Source organism: Pituophis catenifer, unplaced genomic scaffold (assembly GCF_029215685.1).
Source record: "Pituophis catenifer annectens isolate HBS135680 unplaced genomic scaffold, rPitCat1.0.hap2 SCAF_7, whole genome shotgun sequence".
Taxonomy (NCBI): Eukaryota; Metazoa; Chordata; class Lepidosauria; order Squamata; family Colubridae; genus Pituophis; species Pituophis catenifer.
In genome coordinates, this window is record NW_027256887.1 from 10,226,558 (window position 1) to 10,244,906 (window position 18,349).

At 43.0% G+C, this 18,349-nt stretch overlaps 1 protein-coding gene across 1 annotated transcript in view; it reads left to right on the forward strand.

Annotated features, from left to right (window-relative positions):
• Positions 1–375: 375 nt before the first annotated feature.
• The window catches only part of LOC139319988 (protein mono-ADP-ribosyltransferase PARP12-like), a 35,062-nt gene continuing 17,088 nt past the window's right edge, over positions 376–18,349 (forward strand). The window contains exons 1-5 of the mRNA XM_070948101.1: positions 376–666; positions 7,489–7,621; positions 11,119–11,359; positions 12,364–12,483; positions 15,474–15,572. Coding sequence (XP_070804202.1) covers positions 386–666; positions 7,489–7,621; positions 11,119–11,359; positions 12,364–12,483; positions 15,474–15,572 — 874 coding nt within the window. The 5' untranslated portion in view covers positions 376–385. The remainder of the gene's footprint in view (positions 667–7,488; positions 7,622–11,118; positions 11,360–12,363; positions 12,484–15,473; positions 15,573–18,349) is intronic.

The window sequence follows — 18,349 nt, forward strand, 5'->3', positions numbered from 1 at the left end:
CAAGGGGTGAGGTCAGTCAGTGGCACCATCCCCGGGTCACGCGTGGACGGCTGCCCCTCCCTCCCTCCCTCCCTCCCTCCTCCCTCCCTCCGAAGGAGAAGCTGCGGGAGGGCGCGCAACCCAGAAAGCGGCCTCTCGCGCACACCGGTTTCCCCCCCCTCCTCCCCCCTCCTCCTCCTCCTCCTTCGAGAGGGCTATGACCCCGGCACGCTTCCCCCCCATCCTCCGGCCCCGTTTCACGCAGGCGCAGAGGCCTCTCCTTTCCCGGCGCCGCCCCTCCAGGCCCCGCCCCCTCCGGCCGCCCTTCGCTTTCGATTCCTGCGAGCGGCTCAGTGGCGGCGGCGGCGGCGGCGGCCGGGCGGGCGGGCAGGCAGGCGAGGCAGGGATGGCGGACCCGGCGGTGTGCAGCTACCTGTCCAAGGTGCTGTGTTCGCGGGGCGGCTGCGTGCGCCTCTCCGAGCTGCCCCAAGAGATGGGGCTGCCTATGAGCCAGCTGCGGCAGGTCCTGGAAGACGCCGGGCAGGCGCGGTTTCTGGTGGTCCGGAGAGGCGGCGATCAATGCGTGCTGGCCGTCTCGGCTGCCCGCCTCTGCGTCCGCCAGGTCTGCATGGGCTGCGAGCGGCTGCACCTCTGCAAGCTGAACCTCCGCGGGAGATGCCGAGTCCAGTGAGTCGGGGCGACGGCTTTTCGACGGAAAAGCAAGCGGGCGCCTTTTGAAATGGGGGGCGCTAGTCCTCATGACGCCTGGCTTAACTTGTGGCAAGTCGGGGTGGGGTGGGAGGTTTTGGGCCATAAAAAGGTGGGGGGGGGGAGGACGAGAGGCAAAGTGGGGGAAGGTCGCCGTGGGATTAAGTGTTTTAGATCAAGATAGATATGGGAAGGGAGGAAAAATACTAAGGGCGTAACAACAACAACCAAAAAAGGGTGAACATCGCTTAAGAAAAAAAAAATGAAAACTTGTGTCCGTCTTTTTTTAACTGCAGCTGGAAGTCTGTTTTCTAAGCAACAACAAAAAAAAACTTTTAAAAGTTGTCTTAAAAGTAATCAGAAAGCTGGCCCAACGTGCCAAGTCTTAATTCTGAAATAGTTTGCTGTCCTTTCCTTGTTGTGGCTTTATTTAATTCACAGTTTCCGCTTAATTTCATCTCCACTTGAGCCCCATCAGAGACCCATTGTTTTTCAGGACCTGTTGAACTCCTTTTGAGAAAGGAATCTCCCATATAAACCCCTCCATAAAATGGGCATTAATTCCTCATTTGATCCTAACTGGTTTCCACCTGTATCGCCTTAAAAACCATTTTCCAAATCCAGACCCAAAACAAATCCCATCCGGGTCCTTGTCTGTGCTCTGAACATTTTTTTTGGGGGGGGGGGGGCAGTAATGACTTTCTGGAGAACATGTTGTGAATTAAAATAGTGCTGAATACACAAAAAGAATTTTTCCCCAGCCTGTGCTTGACCTTGTTTCCAAAGGAACAAGAATTTGGGTGGAAATCAAATTGTCAGCAGGTCTAAAAATTTGGGCTAAGAGTGAATGTAGTATTTTTTTTTCTTTTTAATTTTAAATGTAGTTTTCGTTTATTTATTTATGTGGCTGCCCATCTCATATGCATGATTGGGCATCTAACAATTAGAATACAGAACAGAGTTAAAAAAAAATTAGCCAAATGCCGCTTATAAAAATGGCCGACTTAAATCTTCGGATGGAGAATCGGATGGTCGGATTATTCACCCGATCAAAATGTGTGAAACAGTTCAGGGAAGTGGCTTATGATTTATTTTGAAGATCTCCCAAGTCGGTTTCCTGGAGATCTAGTGGCTTGAATGATGTACGCAGTTCTATAGATATTGTTCTTAAATACACCCATATATAGCAAGCGTATATTTACTTTCTGGGAAAGAGTAATGCAGCTTTTTCTGTGAGGTTTAGAATTATATTCTAGAAGAGTCTTTCTCAGTCTTGGCAACTTTAAGAGGGATGGACTTCAACTCCCAGTCACCCCTCTCTTTATTTCTACAAATAATTCAGAATGGTGAACATACCCAACACATCTTCATCCTCCTATTTTCCCCACAACAACCCTGTGAGGTAGGTTGGGCTGAGAGAGAATGATTGGCCCAAAGTCACTCATCTGGATTTTCATGGCTAAAGCCAGATTAGAATTCAGAGCCTCCTGCATTCCATCCTGGTGCCTTAACCACTAGACCAAAATTACTCTTTAGACCATAGTTTGTGTGACTCTGACTTACATCCGGTGTGAATTTTTCAGTCCTGTTATGCACGACAGGCTTTAACTCATTGCCAAATAGATTTGCATTCTGGGATTTTTCACTAATGGTGGAAAATATATTTTCTGAATTCAGTTTGGTTACCCTCTGCATATTACAACATTTTCTTATTAGAGGGATTTTTTTTTTTTTAAAAAAAAAAAGGACAAACAGTACAGGATCAAGATACGGAAGTAATCTCCGGGGACTAGTCGAAAACCGAACAAATTCTACTGATTTTTACTAGGGGTGTTTCAAAATAGAAAGTGAAAATAAAATGCAAATTCAAGGAAACTTACCAATAGGTGTGTTTGGTTGGTTTGAGGGTTGTTTGATCTCTTGAGTTTTTCATTATTTCAATCTGCAAAGGGGAAGGAGGATTTTTGTGGAAAAACTGAGTCAGGAGATTCCTGACTCAGGAATCGAGAAAGGAAACCAAAAAGAAGGAAATCACCTTGGCTGGTGTTGGGCAGTATCAGATAGGAAAAAACGGGGTGAAAAGCCAACAGAGAAAAAGAGGCAGGCATGCCCAAATAATTACTATATATTATTATATATAGTCTTTGAAAAGAGGAAGTCTGGTTTAATGATGTTACTATTGAGGAATATTGATGTTGCTATTGAGGTAAATTCGAAAAACAAAATGCCAGGACTTGAAGATCGAAGTTGAACACCTCTGGAAAAAAAGAAATCTGTTGTTATACCAATAATAATCGGAGACTTCAGAACAATAACTAAAAAATTCCCTCGATATTTGGAAATTTTTAATTTATAGGACATGAACATTCTTAATTTTACCCAAAAAAAAACCCCAACCCAAAACAAAACACTATTAGGATCTGCCTATATCCTTAATCGTCACCTTAATAATTCTGAGATCCTTGGTTAGGGACTTGAATTATGAGGCTCCTGCCAGTTTTGGATTGTGAATTTACCGTAATTGGAGATTCCTTATAATAATTCATTAAACTTTAATGCTACCTGACTCTCAAAGTAAACCCCTGGATTCCTTCTGCCTTGGTAAGGGCTCCGTTTGTATTTTATACACAATGTTTGTCCCTTGCCCTAAGAAGCATATTGTTTATTTTTTCCTGAAAAACTAGGCAGGGTTTCTAAAAAAGCAGTAGGCTTTTGGATACTTCTAGATTTTGAGTTTCTCTAAGGGAGAGTGAGAATTTCACACATTCTGTGGGCTGGGAGGAATTTTGGAGTCTTCCACCGCAGTGTGGGAAACTTCTCCTGCAGCACCCTTATAGGATATAAAGGCTAGAAGGGGTCTCGTTGAGACCATCTAGTCCACTTTTCTTTCTAGAGTCAACTCCCTCTTCAGCCCTTTGAGGCTCCTCTCTAAAACCCTAGCTAACTTCTACTTTCCTAGGAAAATGACACAACCTATGCATGATCTTGGGGAGGGGAGAAGGGGGGCAGACTGCCAAGTGGCTGGCCTTGGAGATTGTAAATACAGAGCTAGAAGTAGAAGATACAGAGGCCAGAGGAGAGCTGGTAAGACAGTTTTAACCAGAGATCACTGCTGCATAATTTCAAGCCCTGAAAAGCAGGGTTATGAGGTAGGCTGATTTCTGAAGACCCCCAAACTAGAATGTACAGGACAGGGTTTTCAGAGGGGGGGTGTTAATTGCAAAGGGTTAAAGATAGAATTGAAGCAAATGCAGTTGGGGGTAATAAACAGTAGTTGATTTAGGTCAAGAGTTTTTCAAGCTTGGCAGCTTTAAGATGGGTGGACTTCAACTCCCAGAATTCCCCAACCAACTGGGGAATTCTGGGAGTTGAAGTCCACCCATCTTAAAGCAGCCAAGCTTGAAAAACCCTGACATAAAGGCTGGCTGATTTCTTGGAGCAGAAACTCACAGGTATTAATACCACTCTATAAAGCCTTAGTAAGACCACACCTAGAATCCTGCATCCAGTTTTGGTCACCACACTATAAAAAAAGATGTGGAGACTCTACAAAGAGTGCAGAGAAGAGCAGCCAAGATGATTAGGGGACTGGAGGCTAAAACATCCGATGAACGGTTGCAGGAACCAGGCATGGCTAGTCTAGTGAAGAGAAGGACCAGGGGAGAGATGACAGCAGAGTTCCAATATTTGAGGGGCTGCCACAGAGAGGAAGGGCTCAAGCTATTTTCCAAAGCACCTGAAGGCCAGACAAGGAATAATGGATGGAAACTGATCAAGGAGAGATTCAACCTAGAAATAAGGAGAAATTTTCTGACAGTGAGAACAATCAATCAATGGAATCGAAGTTGCCTTCAGAAGTTGTGGGAGCTTCATCACTGGAAGCTTTCAAGAAGAGACTGGACTGCCATCTGTCAGAAATGGTGTAGGGTCCTCCCTTGGTGGGGGGTTGGACTAGATGACCTACAAGGTCCCTTCCAACTGGCCAGTTTGGAGATTGAGGGAATAGAAAGAGAAAACAGTGAATAATGCGGAAGGGCCAGGATCAAAGGAATTGCTGAAAAGAAATGGAAAAGCTAATAATTGTGGGGGCAAGTTGGGTGGGTAAGCACTTAGCTTGCAAAGGTCAGCCTTAACTTTGCTGCTCAAGATAAATGGTGCCTGATGTCATTGTTTTAGCTCCACAGTTGGGGCTCCCACAATTTCCCCTTGCGACTAAAGGATCACCCTACCTAGCCCCTTTTAATCAGTTCAAAACGATAAGGATGTTCTGTGCAAGTGGATTCGATGGGCTGAGCGCCAATGAGCCAAGCCACCCAAAAAAAAAAAAATGCCTTTGATTGTTTGCTGACATCACAAAACTGTATTAGTCACTGATCTCTCTTGCATGCCAGCTACAACCCTGGTCTTTGGTTTCGATTTCCTTGTAAGCTACAGGAGGAGAGGTGGAGCATAACCTGATCTGACATCAGATAAACCCAGGCTGGTTCGGCTAACTGTGACTGGCCCTTCCCTTTGCTAGCCTCCTCCCAGAGATAGTTTGAGGGACTTTGAGGGTTACAGCATCCCACTTCCAAGCGCTGGGAGGCCGGCAGACCCCCAGTTAAAGCAGGATGCAGAAACGGAAAAATTTCTGCTTCGTCTGCCTGGGTCTTGCAAGAGTGTGAGCACAGAACATGTACAATTATCACTCTGAAACAGACATCCAAGGGGCTTAACCATGATTGGAACCAGTATTAACCAGGAGAGAGAAAAAGCAGCATGAGTGGGTTAGTGGAGAATTTGCAAAATTTCACATTGAGCCATAAACTGCTTCACGGAGCTTTTGGTTTAAGAGGGTGAAAATAAATCTTCTCATTGGGATTTCTATGTTATGGATCGTGGCTTACTGTTGTGTCTGAATGCAGGCAACACTGGCCATATCAAACCTCAGTTGAGCCTGAGCCTTAAAGATGTGGCATTCAGAACTGGAAGGAGGTGAAATTTAAGTCTGTATTATTTTTCAGTCTAGGGACCTGGTGTCTCAGTTGCTAAGACGCTGAGTTTGTTGATCAGAAGGTTGGTAGCTCAGCGGTTCGAATCCCTAGTGCCGCGTAACGGAGTGAGCTCCCGTTACTTGTCCCAGCTTCTGCCAACCTAGCAGTTTGAAAGCACGTAAAAATCCAAGTAAAAAAATAGGGACCACCTTTGGTGGGAAGGTAACAGCGTTCCGTGCGCCTTTGGTGTTTAGTCATGCCAGCCACATAACCACGGAGATGTCGTTGGACAGCGCTGGCTCTTTGGCTTTGAAATGGAGATGAGCACCGCCCCCTAGAGTCGGGAACGACTATCACATATGTGCGAGGGGAACCTTTACCTTTTACTTTTATCATATTTTTCAGTCTGCTCCATCAGGGTGTATAAAAATCGATTTAAAAAAAAATCAAAATTGGATTTTTAAAATTTAAATTGGATTTTTTAAATTTTTATCCAATTTATTTTAATAAAATGCTTTTGGAATAAAAATCTATCTAGTTTTCTATTTAAGATGCATTAATAATTTAGTTTATTCAGCATGCAATGGAGCTTAGTTATGTAGCATGAGGCTGTATATTCTGCAATATTGGGACTGTCGGTGAGTCAACGGCAGGCCAGAGGAGAAGCCGCTGTGGGACAGAGTTGACAGTTGCTCTTTATAAATTATGATTTAAATCGAGTTGATTTAAATCAAGTCTTTTTACTAGTGATTTAAATCGTGATTTAAATCGACTTGCTTTAAATCAAATCTGTGTTCCATAGTGCTAAAAATGTAACTTCTGTGTTTAATTAGTACAGGTAGTTCTCAACTTCCAACAGTTCATTTAGTGAGCATTCAGAGGCACTGAAAAAAGTGACTTATTATGACTGATTTTCACGCTTATGACTGTTGCAGCATCCTCGGGGTCATTTGATCAAAATTCAAATGCTTGGCACCTGACTCATATTTATGACAGGTCCAGTGTGATTACCTTTTGTGACCTTCAGACCAGCAAAGTCAGATTCATTTAACAATTGCATGGTTCACCTAACAATGAAGGTCATAAAATGGGGCAAAATTCACTTAGCAACAACTTTGTGCTCAATTGTGGTCATAAGTGGAGGACTACCTATATGTATATGAAAATTAAACACTTTTTCTCAGACTCTAAGGAATCCATTCACGTTAAACTCATAACCTTATTCTATAGAACTTGCAAAAAATAAGGATGATAACATATTTTTTGAAAAAACTCCCAGCTCTCTCCTCAACTGTGTTTGAATCACAGTTTAATGATGCAGTTTTAGCATCGAAAGGTAATGATGATTTGAATCCAGTGATTCCATGAAGAAATTAAGTGAAAAAAAAGATATAGGGAAGATAAAGTTCTGAAAATGTTTGCTTTCTGGCAATGACTCTACATGCTCAGGGTTTGAGGCAGTTTTCTCACACATTGATCTGTTTCTCTTTAACAGTTAACTTGCAGAGTTGTTCCTAAATAAATGATTAATCATCACTATGTTTTAAAGTCCAGAAAGTTTTTTTCAAAGCCCAGTAAGTTTTGGTGGTGTAGATTTTTTTTTTAAAGGTGTGACTGTCACTGCTCCTTAGAGTAATACTTCCCAAGTTTTTCTGAGACTCAGTCCGTGATATTTATTTTCAGGGTGAAGTAACACTTCAGAGTTGAAAGGGAAAAATAGGCTTATGGAATATAAAGATATGGAATGTAAAGAGCTTCCATAAATGCAGCTATAATTTTAAGAACTTTTGAGTCTTTACTTACCTCTGTTTTTTTTATTCTCTTCTAGTGCTTGCAAGTATTCGCATGATATTTTCTCAGAAACTAACCGGCAAGTTTTGAAAAACCACGAACTCTCTGGCCTTAACGAAGAGGAATTGTGTGTTTTACTTTTACAAAACGACCCTTTTCTTATACCTGATGTAAGTTATGCCAAAGTATAGACCAGTTATTTGTTACAGAGCCACTGATCTGAGAGACCTTGGTTTTAGAATTGCTTTAGCAAGAATAGATCTTGTTGACTTAGGTCAGATAATCTACACTCCCCAGACTGCGGTTTCTGATATGAAAGACAAAATTCTTGCTCAAGATAAGGAGTTAGGGATGTTGTATAGACACAACATGTTATACAGACACAACATATTTGAAGGTTATGCGTTATTTGTAGGATCCTATTTTTTCAATTTTTATAGCTGCCAATCCCAAGAGTCACTTAGAGATGGCTAATAAGTGTTAATACACAAACATGTTTGCATGGTCAATGAATATACAGTGTCAAAGTGTACGTCAAACTGATGGCTCCTAAGCACACACTACAATTGGTGTTTGCTAAGAGGCAAGTCCTTTGAGTTCAAAAAAGTTCACATCCTGTAAAAGCTAATAAAAAGGCAGTTTAAAAAATTCTCATGAATTTTTCATGGTATTATTCCTGCCCTGGAATAATACTGATAAAAAGCATGACTCTGCAATTTTCTCACAAACAGATTCAGGGTTGACTATTAAGGCTTCTGCTTCGAACACATTTGGAGATGCATCTATAAATGCAGTGGATTCCATGTTACCCCTTAACATTTCCCCAAACTCTCAAAGATTCCATGAAGGTTCCAAAGCTTGGTCCCACACATTTGGGGACTATATAAGTACCATATTTTTCAGACTATAAGACACACTTTTTTGTTTCCCAAAAGGGAGTGAAAATATCCATGCGTCTTATAGACTGAATATTGCTGAAGCCCCACCCACCCACCGCCCCTTTTTTTTTTTGGCCTCCGCACGTCCCGTTTTCAGGCCTTTTTCAGGCTTTTTTCGGCCCGTTTTCGAGGCTTTTTTCTGTCCATTTTTGAAGCTTTCTTCAGCCCGTTTTCGAGGCTTTTTCGAGGCTCATTATTGAGGCTTTTTTTGGCCCATTTTGAGGCTCTTTTTTTTTTACCTGCTTTTTTGGAAAAAAGGGCCAAAAAAGCTTCCAAAATGGGCCAAAAAACCCTCAAAAACAGGCAGAAAAAAGGCCTGTAAACAGGCTGGAAAAGGGCAGAAAAATAGCTTGAAAAAGGTCGAAAAAAGTCCCATAAACGGGGCGTGCGAAGGCCCAAAATTTGTTTTTGTTGTTGTTTTCCTCTCCTAAATTATAGTCCAGTAGTCCGAAAAATACGGCAGTCTGTAGTCTACTAATGTAGGCAAATGAAGAAAGAGAAATTGTAGGAAATTGAACAAGAAATTAAAAAAAAGAAGTTTAAGAGAATCAAATCCTACAGTTTGTTTGTTCAGGTTTACTTTCTCATTCGAAGACCAGCTTTGCATGTCATACTAAATCATGATTTAGTATCATCTCTCATCAGTTGGATCAATGTTCTGTATCCTGATTTTTCTGCTTCAGATTTTTTGGGGTATCATTTGTACCATTTATCATTGTATCATTTAAGCTATTCCACCCTACTTTTATTTCACTGACAGATCTAAGTTAATACATATATTGAATATGTGCACATGGTCTTGTATCATCATTGAAGTTGGGTGGGTGATTTTGGATTTTTTATTCATGTGCTGTGTTCTATGTTCTGAGCCTAGCCTGATAATTTAAAAAGAGTTCATTGGAAAACTCTACCTATAGCAGTTGTGGCTTCTCCATTTCTGGGGCTTTTAACAAGAGGCTGGACAGTCTCCTCTAAGAATTGGTTTTCTTACACATTGCAGAGGGTTGGACCAGTTGCCTTGACCAGGTCTCTAATTGTAGGGAGTAGATTGTAGTAAGAAAGACGACATTGATAAAGGCTGGCTGATTTACTGGAGCAGAAACTCACAGGTATTAATACCACTCTATAAAGCCTTAGTAAGACCAGACCTAGAATCCTGCATCCAGTTTTGGTCACCACACTATAAAAAAAGATGTGGAGACTCTAGAAAAAGTGCAGAGAAGAGCAACCAAGATGATTAGGGGACTGGAAGCTAAAACATATGATGGACGGTTGCAGGAACCAGGCATGGCTAGTCTAGTGAAGAAAAGGACCAGGGGAGACATGATAGCAGTCTTCCTATATTTGAGGGACTGCCATAGAGAGGAAGGGGGTCAAGCTATTTTCCAAGGCATCTGAAGGCCAGATAAGGAATAATGGATGGAAACTGAACAAGGAGAGATTCAATCTGGAAATAAGGAGAATTTTTCTGACAGTGAGAGCAATCAATCAGTGGAACAGAAGTTGCCTTCAGAAGTTGTGGGAGATTCATCACTGGAGGCTTTCAAGAAGAGATTGGACTGCCAGGTGTCAGAAATGGTGTAGGGTCTCCTGCTTTTGGCAGGGGATTGGACTAGATGACCTACAAGGTCCCTCCCAACTCTGTTAATCTGTAATACCTAGGCAAAAGGGGTCTAAAATATTTTTAAAATTCAGAATATCCATGGAAGGAGCTCCGACAGACACCTCCCTAATTCATTGAAGTATAAGGAAGGGAGGAAGTCCTGCATAATCATTCTTGCAAGATTCTGCTGTTTGTACCCAATCTCAATACAGGTTATCCTCAACATACAACCAGTCGTTTAGGGACCAATTGAAGTTATGACTGACCTACCTGGGTCAGGTAGGTCAGTCATCGGGATTTGAAATTCTGGGAGCCATGCACTTTGGTGCAGTGATGTGACCGCATGTCGTATGCTTGGCAGCCAACATGCCGAAGGTCACTTGCCTGCATTTTACGATGGGTTTTATCAAAAACCAGCATTTACTTTAAGGACTACCTGTAAGTAGTTTCAGGTTTCTTACGAAGTTGATTTCATAGTCTGGTTTACCAACTGGAACTGACATCCATTCTCAAGATTCTATGAAAGAATGATAAAACCCTTTTAAAAGGTATCAAACCTCCACAGCCTTGACATCTAGTTCTAATTCTGGAATATGGGTGGAATTTTGCCGTAGTTTTTTTTTTTTTTTAAAGAAGGAAGCATACTTTTCTATATATGAATAGGTGAAATGCAGAGCCCTTAGTTCCTAAACAGGTCAAAAATAAACAAATTGTATTATTTAAACCTAGGCCAACATTTCTGGGAATTTGAGCCGAGGTGGCGCAGTGGTTAGAGTGCAGTACTGCAGGCTACTTCTGCTGACTGCCGGCTGCCTGCAATTTGGCAGTTCAAATCTCACCAGGCTCAAGGTTGACTCAGCCTTCCACCCTTCCGAGGTGGGTAAAATGAGGACCCAGATTGTTTGGGGTAATATGCTGACTCTGTACACCGCTTAGAGAGGGCTGTAAAAGCACTATGAAGCGGTATATAAGTCTTAAGTGCTATTGCTAAGTGCTATTAATTAGGTAAGGCTAAGTTAGCATCTCAAAACAGGTGTCCACAATGTTAATGCCCAGAATGTTTTCCTGCTTTCTGTGCAATCCCAAATGGAGGAATATTGGTGTCTACCTGTTTTTCTCTTTTTAGGTGTGCGGTGCCTATAACAAAGGGGGAGGGAGCTGCACTCTGAAAGAGAATTGCTCCCGGCTTCACATTTGCCGCTACTTTCTCAAAGGAGAATGCCGATTCCCCCATTGCAAGAGGTCTCACAATCTTCTGGACTCCCATCCTACGAGTCTGCTGATCTCCGAAGGCCTGGATCAAGATACAATTTGGAACATCCAAGCCATTTGTGATGCCAGGATTGCTGCCTTCATGAATGACCTTAGTGAGCATTTTACACACACTTGCAAGCTTCTCATAGGCCGCTTCCTATTTCAGAACCCCTCTTTTCTCATTCCCTTGTTGAAACTCCCTCCCTCCCTTGATAATTTTTCTGAAAGGTTTTTAAAGGAAGTTAAACCTAATACAAAAATAGAGGAAAATAAAATAAAAGAGAAAGCTAAAAGGGCAAAAAAGAAAAATAGAAGAGAAAAAGAAAGGGGGGGGGGGAACTTGCCTCCAGAAGTTGTGAATGCTCCAACACTGGACGTTTTTAGGAAGATGTTGGATAACCATTTGTCTGAAGTGGTGTAGGGTTTCCTGCCTAGGCAGGGGGTTGGACTAGAAGACCTCCAAGGTCCCTTCCAACTCTTGTTATTCTATTTCTATTGTGATTTCCAATCTTCATAGCAGTTCTACAAACAATTATAAATTTATAATTTTTTTACGATGTAAAAAGATGTTGAGACTCTAGAAAGAGTGCGGAGAAGAGCAACAAAGATGATTAGGGAAGGATTGGAGGCTAAAACATATGAAGAACGGTTGCAGGAACTGGGTATATCTAATTTAATGAAGAGAAGGACTAGGGGAGACATGATAGCTGTGTTCCAATATCTCAGGGGCTGCCACAAAGAAGAGGGAGTCAAGCTATTCTCCAAAGCCCCTGAGGGCAGGACAAGAAGCAATGGGTGGAAACTAATCAAGGAGAGAAGCAACTTAGAACTAAGGAGAAATTTCCTGACAGTGAGAACAATTAATCAGTGGAACGACTTGCCTCCAGAATTTGGGAATGCTCCAACACTGGAAGTTTTTAAGAAGATGTTGGATAACCATTTGTCTGGAGCGGTGTAGGGTTTCCTGCCTAAGCAGGGGGTTGGACTAGAAGACCTCCAAGGTCCCTTCCAACTCTGTTACTCTATTCTATTCTATTTATTCCCTATGTATGAGTACAGCATATTTATTTCTATAATCTGTTTAATCAACAAAACCATCTCCTCTCCACTCTTGTAGGAACCCCAAATTGTGCGGCTGCAGCAGAGAAAGAATACTTAAACATGCGTCCAAAAACTGAGAGACATCCGGTACCTTTCAATGCAAATAATTTTGTGAAAATAGATCAGCCTGACCAAGGTAAGCCAATTTTTTTTTTTTTTTTAGCTCCTTTGGCTGTTGGGGACCGGGCCTGGATATCAGTAGGGCCAGTTTACAACAAGGTGCACACTTCTGTATTTTGTATTCATCTATATCCGTGATGGCGAACCTATGGCACACGTATTAGAGGTGGCATGTAGAGCCCTCTCAGTGGGCACGCATGCCATTGCCAGCTGCTCTTCCAGGTTCCGTCATGCGCCATGCGTGCCGGCCAGCTGCTCTGTTCCGGCACGTGTGCATGCTCCAATTTCGGCAGTCGGTGCTGAAAAGATTAGCCGTCTATATAGATCAGTGTTTCTCAACATTGGCAACTTGGAAGATATGCTGGCTGGAAGTTGAACTCCACACATCTTCAAGTTGCCCACATTGAGAAATACTTCTCTGATTTGATAGGTTGAGAAATTTTATGAGACAGAGGGTTAAGGCATCCTACACAAGTGAAATGCTCCCGGTTCGGACTGGATCGCCTGATCCGGTAGCGATGGCGGTGGGTGGTTCAGAGAACCGGTAGCAAAAATCCCTGCCCCCCCCCCATGCCCAGCTGAGCCGCACGATCATCAGAAGCTTTTTTTTTTTACTTTTAAAAGCATTTTTTCTACCACCTCTTCTGCCGAAAAAAATACTTTTAAATGTAAAAAAAACCTGATGATCGCGTGGCTCAGCTGGGATTGTCAGAGCCTTTTCAAAGCATTTTTTTAACCACCTCTTCCGCTGAAGAGGTTGCAGAAAAAAGTGCTTTAAAAGTCTCTCTGACGATCCCAGCTGAGTTGCCTGATCGTCAGAGAGACTTTTCAAAGCATTTTTTAAAACTATCAGGCAACTCAGCTGGGATCGTCAGAGAGACTTTTAAAGCATTTTTTTCCTGCAACCTCTTCAACGAAAGAGGTGGTTTAAAAAATGCTTTGAAAAGCCTCTGACGATCCCAGGTGTGTTCCTGATCGGCAGAGGCTTTTCAAAGCATTTTTTTGGATTTGCAGAAAAAATGCTTTGAAAAGTTAAAATAAAAAAAAAAAGTTGGCCACGCCCACCCAGTCACATTACACTCCCCCCGCAAAAAAAAAAAAAAAAAGCCACGGCCACAGAACCGGTAGTAACAAATTTTACATTTCACCCGTGATCCTACACCACATTACTTTTGCTTCATTAGATGTATACTGATAATCCTTGTAAGAGGAACAACTGACTTAACCACCAGTTGTTTAGTGACTGTTGGAAATTACAGTGGACTCAAAGAAGAGGACTTATGATCTGGTTCCAGAGTTCTGGTGGTTGCCATGTGCATTCTGCAGTCATGTGACTGAATTTTGGGCACTTAGCAACCTGGCCTCATTTCTGTGACAACGTTTTACAACAGCTTGGCTGGAAAACTTACTGTTTTCAGCAAAACCGCACCTGTGACAAGGCATGGGTTTGCTTAATCAACATGGTGTTTGTTTAATGACAGCCACAAAACAGGTAGTAACTGACCCATTTTACTTCTGTCATGACTTATGACTGTAATGGGCAGCCTCTATTATGGTCATAACTCAAGGACTCTGTAAAAAAAAAATTAATAAGCAAAAAGGATCCTAGGACAGGAAGTTGAATGTGAGGAGGTTAAGAAAGATGGGTAGGTTAATAAATACCTTATTTATTTATTTATTTATTTATTTATTTATTTATTTATTTATTTATTTATTTATTTATTTATTTATTTATTTTTCGGATTTCTATACCGCCCTTCTCCTTCCGGACTCAGGGCGGTGAACAGCCAAATATAAAACATTCGTACACAAAAGTTAAAATAGATTTAAAATAATTAAATAAAATTTGGCCCATAATTTAAAACGTTTCAATTAAAATCAATATCAAATTTTAAAACCAACCATAAAATCAGGACAGCTCGGCTAACTGAAAAAAGTAGGTTTTAAGGGCCCGACGAAAAGTCCGGAGGTCTGGGATCACTCGTATCTCTGGGGGTAGATTGTTCCAGAGGGTAGGTGCCACCACAGAGAAGGCTCTCCCCCTATATTTGTATAGAAGACTGGCACTGAGAACTAACATATCCTCAAGAGCTAGGATGGAGAAGGAGTTTTGCTCTAAAAGTTCCTGACAGTAAATGCAACAACAACAGGTCTGCTCATGAAGTGATTGGTTCTCCTGAAGTTGCTTAAATAGAGTGAATTCCTGAAGTGGGTATTGCGTTGAATTAGATCAGGGGTGTCAAACTCGTGGCGTCATGTGACCAGTGGTGGGATTCAAATAATTTAACAACCAGTTCTCTGCCCTAACGATTGGCTGGGTGGGCGTGGCCAGGGTGTGTGACAGGGAGCACTCGGCCTCCTGCACCCCCCCCCCCCCCCGGAGCCAAAACAGGCTGCGGGGGTGGGGTGGGGAACAGACCACCTCCACGTGCCCTGTTTTGGGCCTAATAGGCCTCTTTGCAGCCTCCTGGGAGCAAAAAGAGGCACGTGGGGACTCCTGGAAGGGGCAGGGAGGGGAGAAGCAGGGCCAGCCAGCAATTTAACAACAGATTCACCCGAACCGGCTGAATCTCACTACTGCACGTGAAGTATTGCAATGTTTTTTTCCTTCGCTAAATCAGGGGTGAGCGTGGCCAGCATGTGACGCATCCGGGCCCGCAGGCCGCGAGTTTGACACCCCCTGGATTAGGTGATCTTCCAGGATGGCTTACCTTCACCCCCGCCCCCAATCAAATGGAGCGTAGAGCACCACATGCTAAAGGAGTTCTCCCATATTTTCACCTGTCAAGCTGGATCTTTGAAGTAGCACCTGCTGAAGGGAGAAGCAAGGGATTCCAGTCGATGGGTCTTGGGTCATATAACTTGGGAACCAACCTCCTCTGGCAGCCTCCATCATTCAGGAGCTGCTGAAACGGAGGCCCGTTTCCACTTGGGAAAGAACACCGTTCTGTGGTTTTTACTGGAGCAAGGATGTCGTGTCCCTCCATTTCTCTTTTTTTTTTATAGGTATAAAAAGAGCTCCTGCTCCTAAATCTCCAAATGCAGAGAAGGAAAAAAGCGACGAAATCTGTCTGCACTATGTCTGGCAGTTCTGTAAAAATAAAAGTAAGTCGCAGCGAAGAAGGTGACGGTTAATTTGTCCTTGGCAAGTTGTAATATCTTCGCAGGTTCCATCCATGTTAACCATACTGTTTCTGCCTCTCTCTTTTTTTTTTTACGCTCTTGCTTGCTTTAGAAGCATCAAGTGGATGTGGATCCACTTGATGTTCAGGGGAAGCGAGGGATACATTGAGATCATCGCTGGCATGGTTTACTTTTCAGGAAAGAAATATAAACGGTCTTTAATCCATAAAGAAGCAAATGGTTAAGATGGACATGCAAACCCAAAGCTTAGAATAAAGGGCTGGACTGTTTCCAGAGAGCAGCTATTGATTCATTCATCAATCAGTCAATCGTGTCTGATTCCGTCTTTTTGAGAAGTAAATCACGATTGCGTTCAATTAATGTCACTCATTTTTCCTTAGCAGTGATGCAATCCACGAAGTGTTACACAGGTTCAGCTTATGGTCACTCACTCACACACTCACAGGCCTGGAAAATTGCCACACTCAATCCCAAATCAACTGAACACTGAGGCACGAACGGTTCTTTAAAATACAGAGAGACCCAGTGAATTTAGAATAACAGCAAACTTTTACTGATATATTTTTTTGCTCTTAAACACACTCTCTCTCTCTCATCCACACTTACCCAGCATCTACTACTAGGCTGCCAGGCCAGAGGGAAGGAAGCCGCCAAGTCTGGGATCCAAAAACAACTCAAAAGCCTGGGCAGACTGTAGGATCTCTTTTTATCCCCCAGAGTTGGTGGGGAGGAGTTTCCCATGCAGGCTTTATTGGTGTGGCTTGGGAAGGGGCTTCCTATGTGCTCAGGCCCAACTTTTGTCCTTGTCCTGAGGGAACTTTTCCTGGCTTTTGTCCACCTGGCTTACAGGCCTTCATCATTTTTAGATATGGTGGCTTTGCCCTAGTCTCACAGAAGAAGCTTGGAAAAGTTGGGTTGAGTTGTATGAGAGCTAATAAATAAAAATTTTCCTGGGCTCCAAGATCACCACAGATGGGGACTGCAGCCAAGAAATTAAAAGACACTTACTCCTGGGGAGGAAAGTGATGGCAAATCTAGACAGCATACTAAAAAGCAGAGACATCACCCTGCCAACAAAAGAGCGTATAGTCAAGGCTATGGTTTTCCCATTTGCAATGTATGGCTGTGAAAGTTGGACCGTAAGAAAGGCTGAGTGCCAAAGAATTGAGGCCTTTGAACTCTGGTGCTGGAGAAGAAGCCTGCGAGTCCCTTGGACTGCAAGGCAATCAAACCGGTCAGTCCTAGAGGAGATCAACCCTGACTGCTATTTAGAAGGCCAGATCCTGAAGAGGAAACTCAAATACTTTGGCCACCTAATGAGAAGGAAGGACTGGAGAAGAGCCTAATGCTGGGAAAGATTGAGGGCAAAAGAAGACGGGGACAGCAGAGAATGAGGTGGCTGGATGGAGTCACTGAAGCAGTCGGCGTGAGCTTAAAGGGTCTCTGGGGGATGGTAGAGGACAGGAAGGCCTGGAGGAAAGTTGTCCATGGGGTCACGATGGGTCGGACACGACTTCACAACTGACAACAACAACCAGAAATAAAAGCTTGAATCCAACGACATTCAAAGCAAGGAGGAATTTCCTGGGAGCTCTGAAAGAGCAGAAGAGGCTTCCTCCTGGAGTTGTGAAGCTTCATCGCGGAGGTTTCCAAGCAAAAAATGGCGCATGTTGATCTACCAAGGCTGCCAGACCTTTGAAGACAGTAGAACAAGCACAAGAGAAGCGAGCACTCCGCAAAGTCAGAGCTGCAAATGCTGCAACAATGGTGCCCACGCCTGTCTACCCGACATGTGGCAGAAAATTTCGTGCCCTTATAGACCTTACCAGCCACCTGCGGACACACCGTGGACTGCCCACAACCGGTTAGATATCAAGGTCCTCTTCGAACACGATGGACGAACGTCATCAAGCAAAGGAGAGAGAGCAATTTCATCTGGAATGGTTTGAGGATTCCTGCCCTGGCAAAGGGTTGTGCTAGAAGACCTCAAAGGTCCCTCCAACTTTAGGAATCTATGGCTGGCATTCAGCTCTTGGTGAAGTCATGTTTTACTCCACGTGGGTCAGAAACACGTCTCCTGGGAGGGGCAAGACAGGACCAGTGTTACGATGTCATGGCACAGATGGCGAACATTCTTCATATCATGGTTGCAGCCAATGGAAGTTGACTTGCATAGTGAAGTCCTGGCATCACATTTAGATATGCATACAGGCATACACTTACACACCACCAATGGGTGCCTGAATCCAGTAACAACTGCCATTTACATTAGGGAGTACTGACTGACCTATTGTAAAGTGAGGATAGTGTAATGGTCAGTGTAGAGATTGGCTCTATCCCCAAGACATAGATAGTATATAGAATAGAATAGAATAGAATAGAATAGAATAGAATAGAATAGAATAGAATAGAATAGAATAGAATAGAATAGAATAGAATAGAATAGAATAGAATAACAGAGTTGGAAGGGACCTTGGAGGTCTTCTAGTCCAACCCCCTATCTAGGCAGGAAACCCTACACCACTCCAGACAAATGGTTATCCAACCTCTTCTTAAAACCTTCCAGTGTTGGAACATTCACAACTTCTGGAGGCAAGTTGTTCCACTGATTCATTGTTCTAACTGTCAGGAAATTTCTCCTTAGTTCTAAGTTGCTTTTCCCCTTGATTAGTTTCCACCCATTGCTTCTTGTCCTACCCTCGGGTGCTTTGGAGAATAGCTTGACTCCCTCTTCTTTG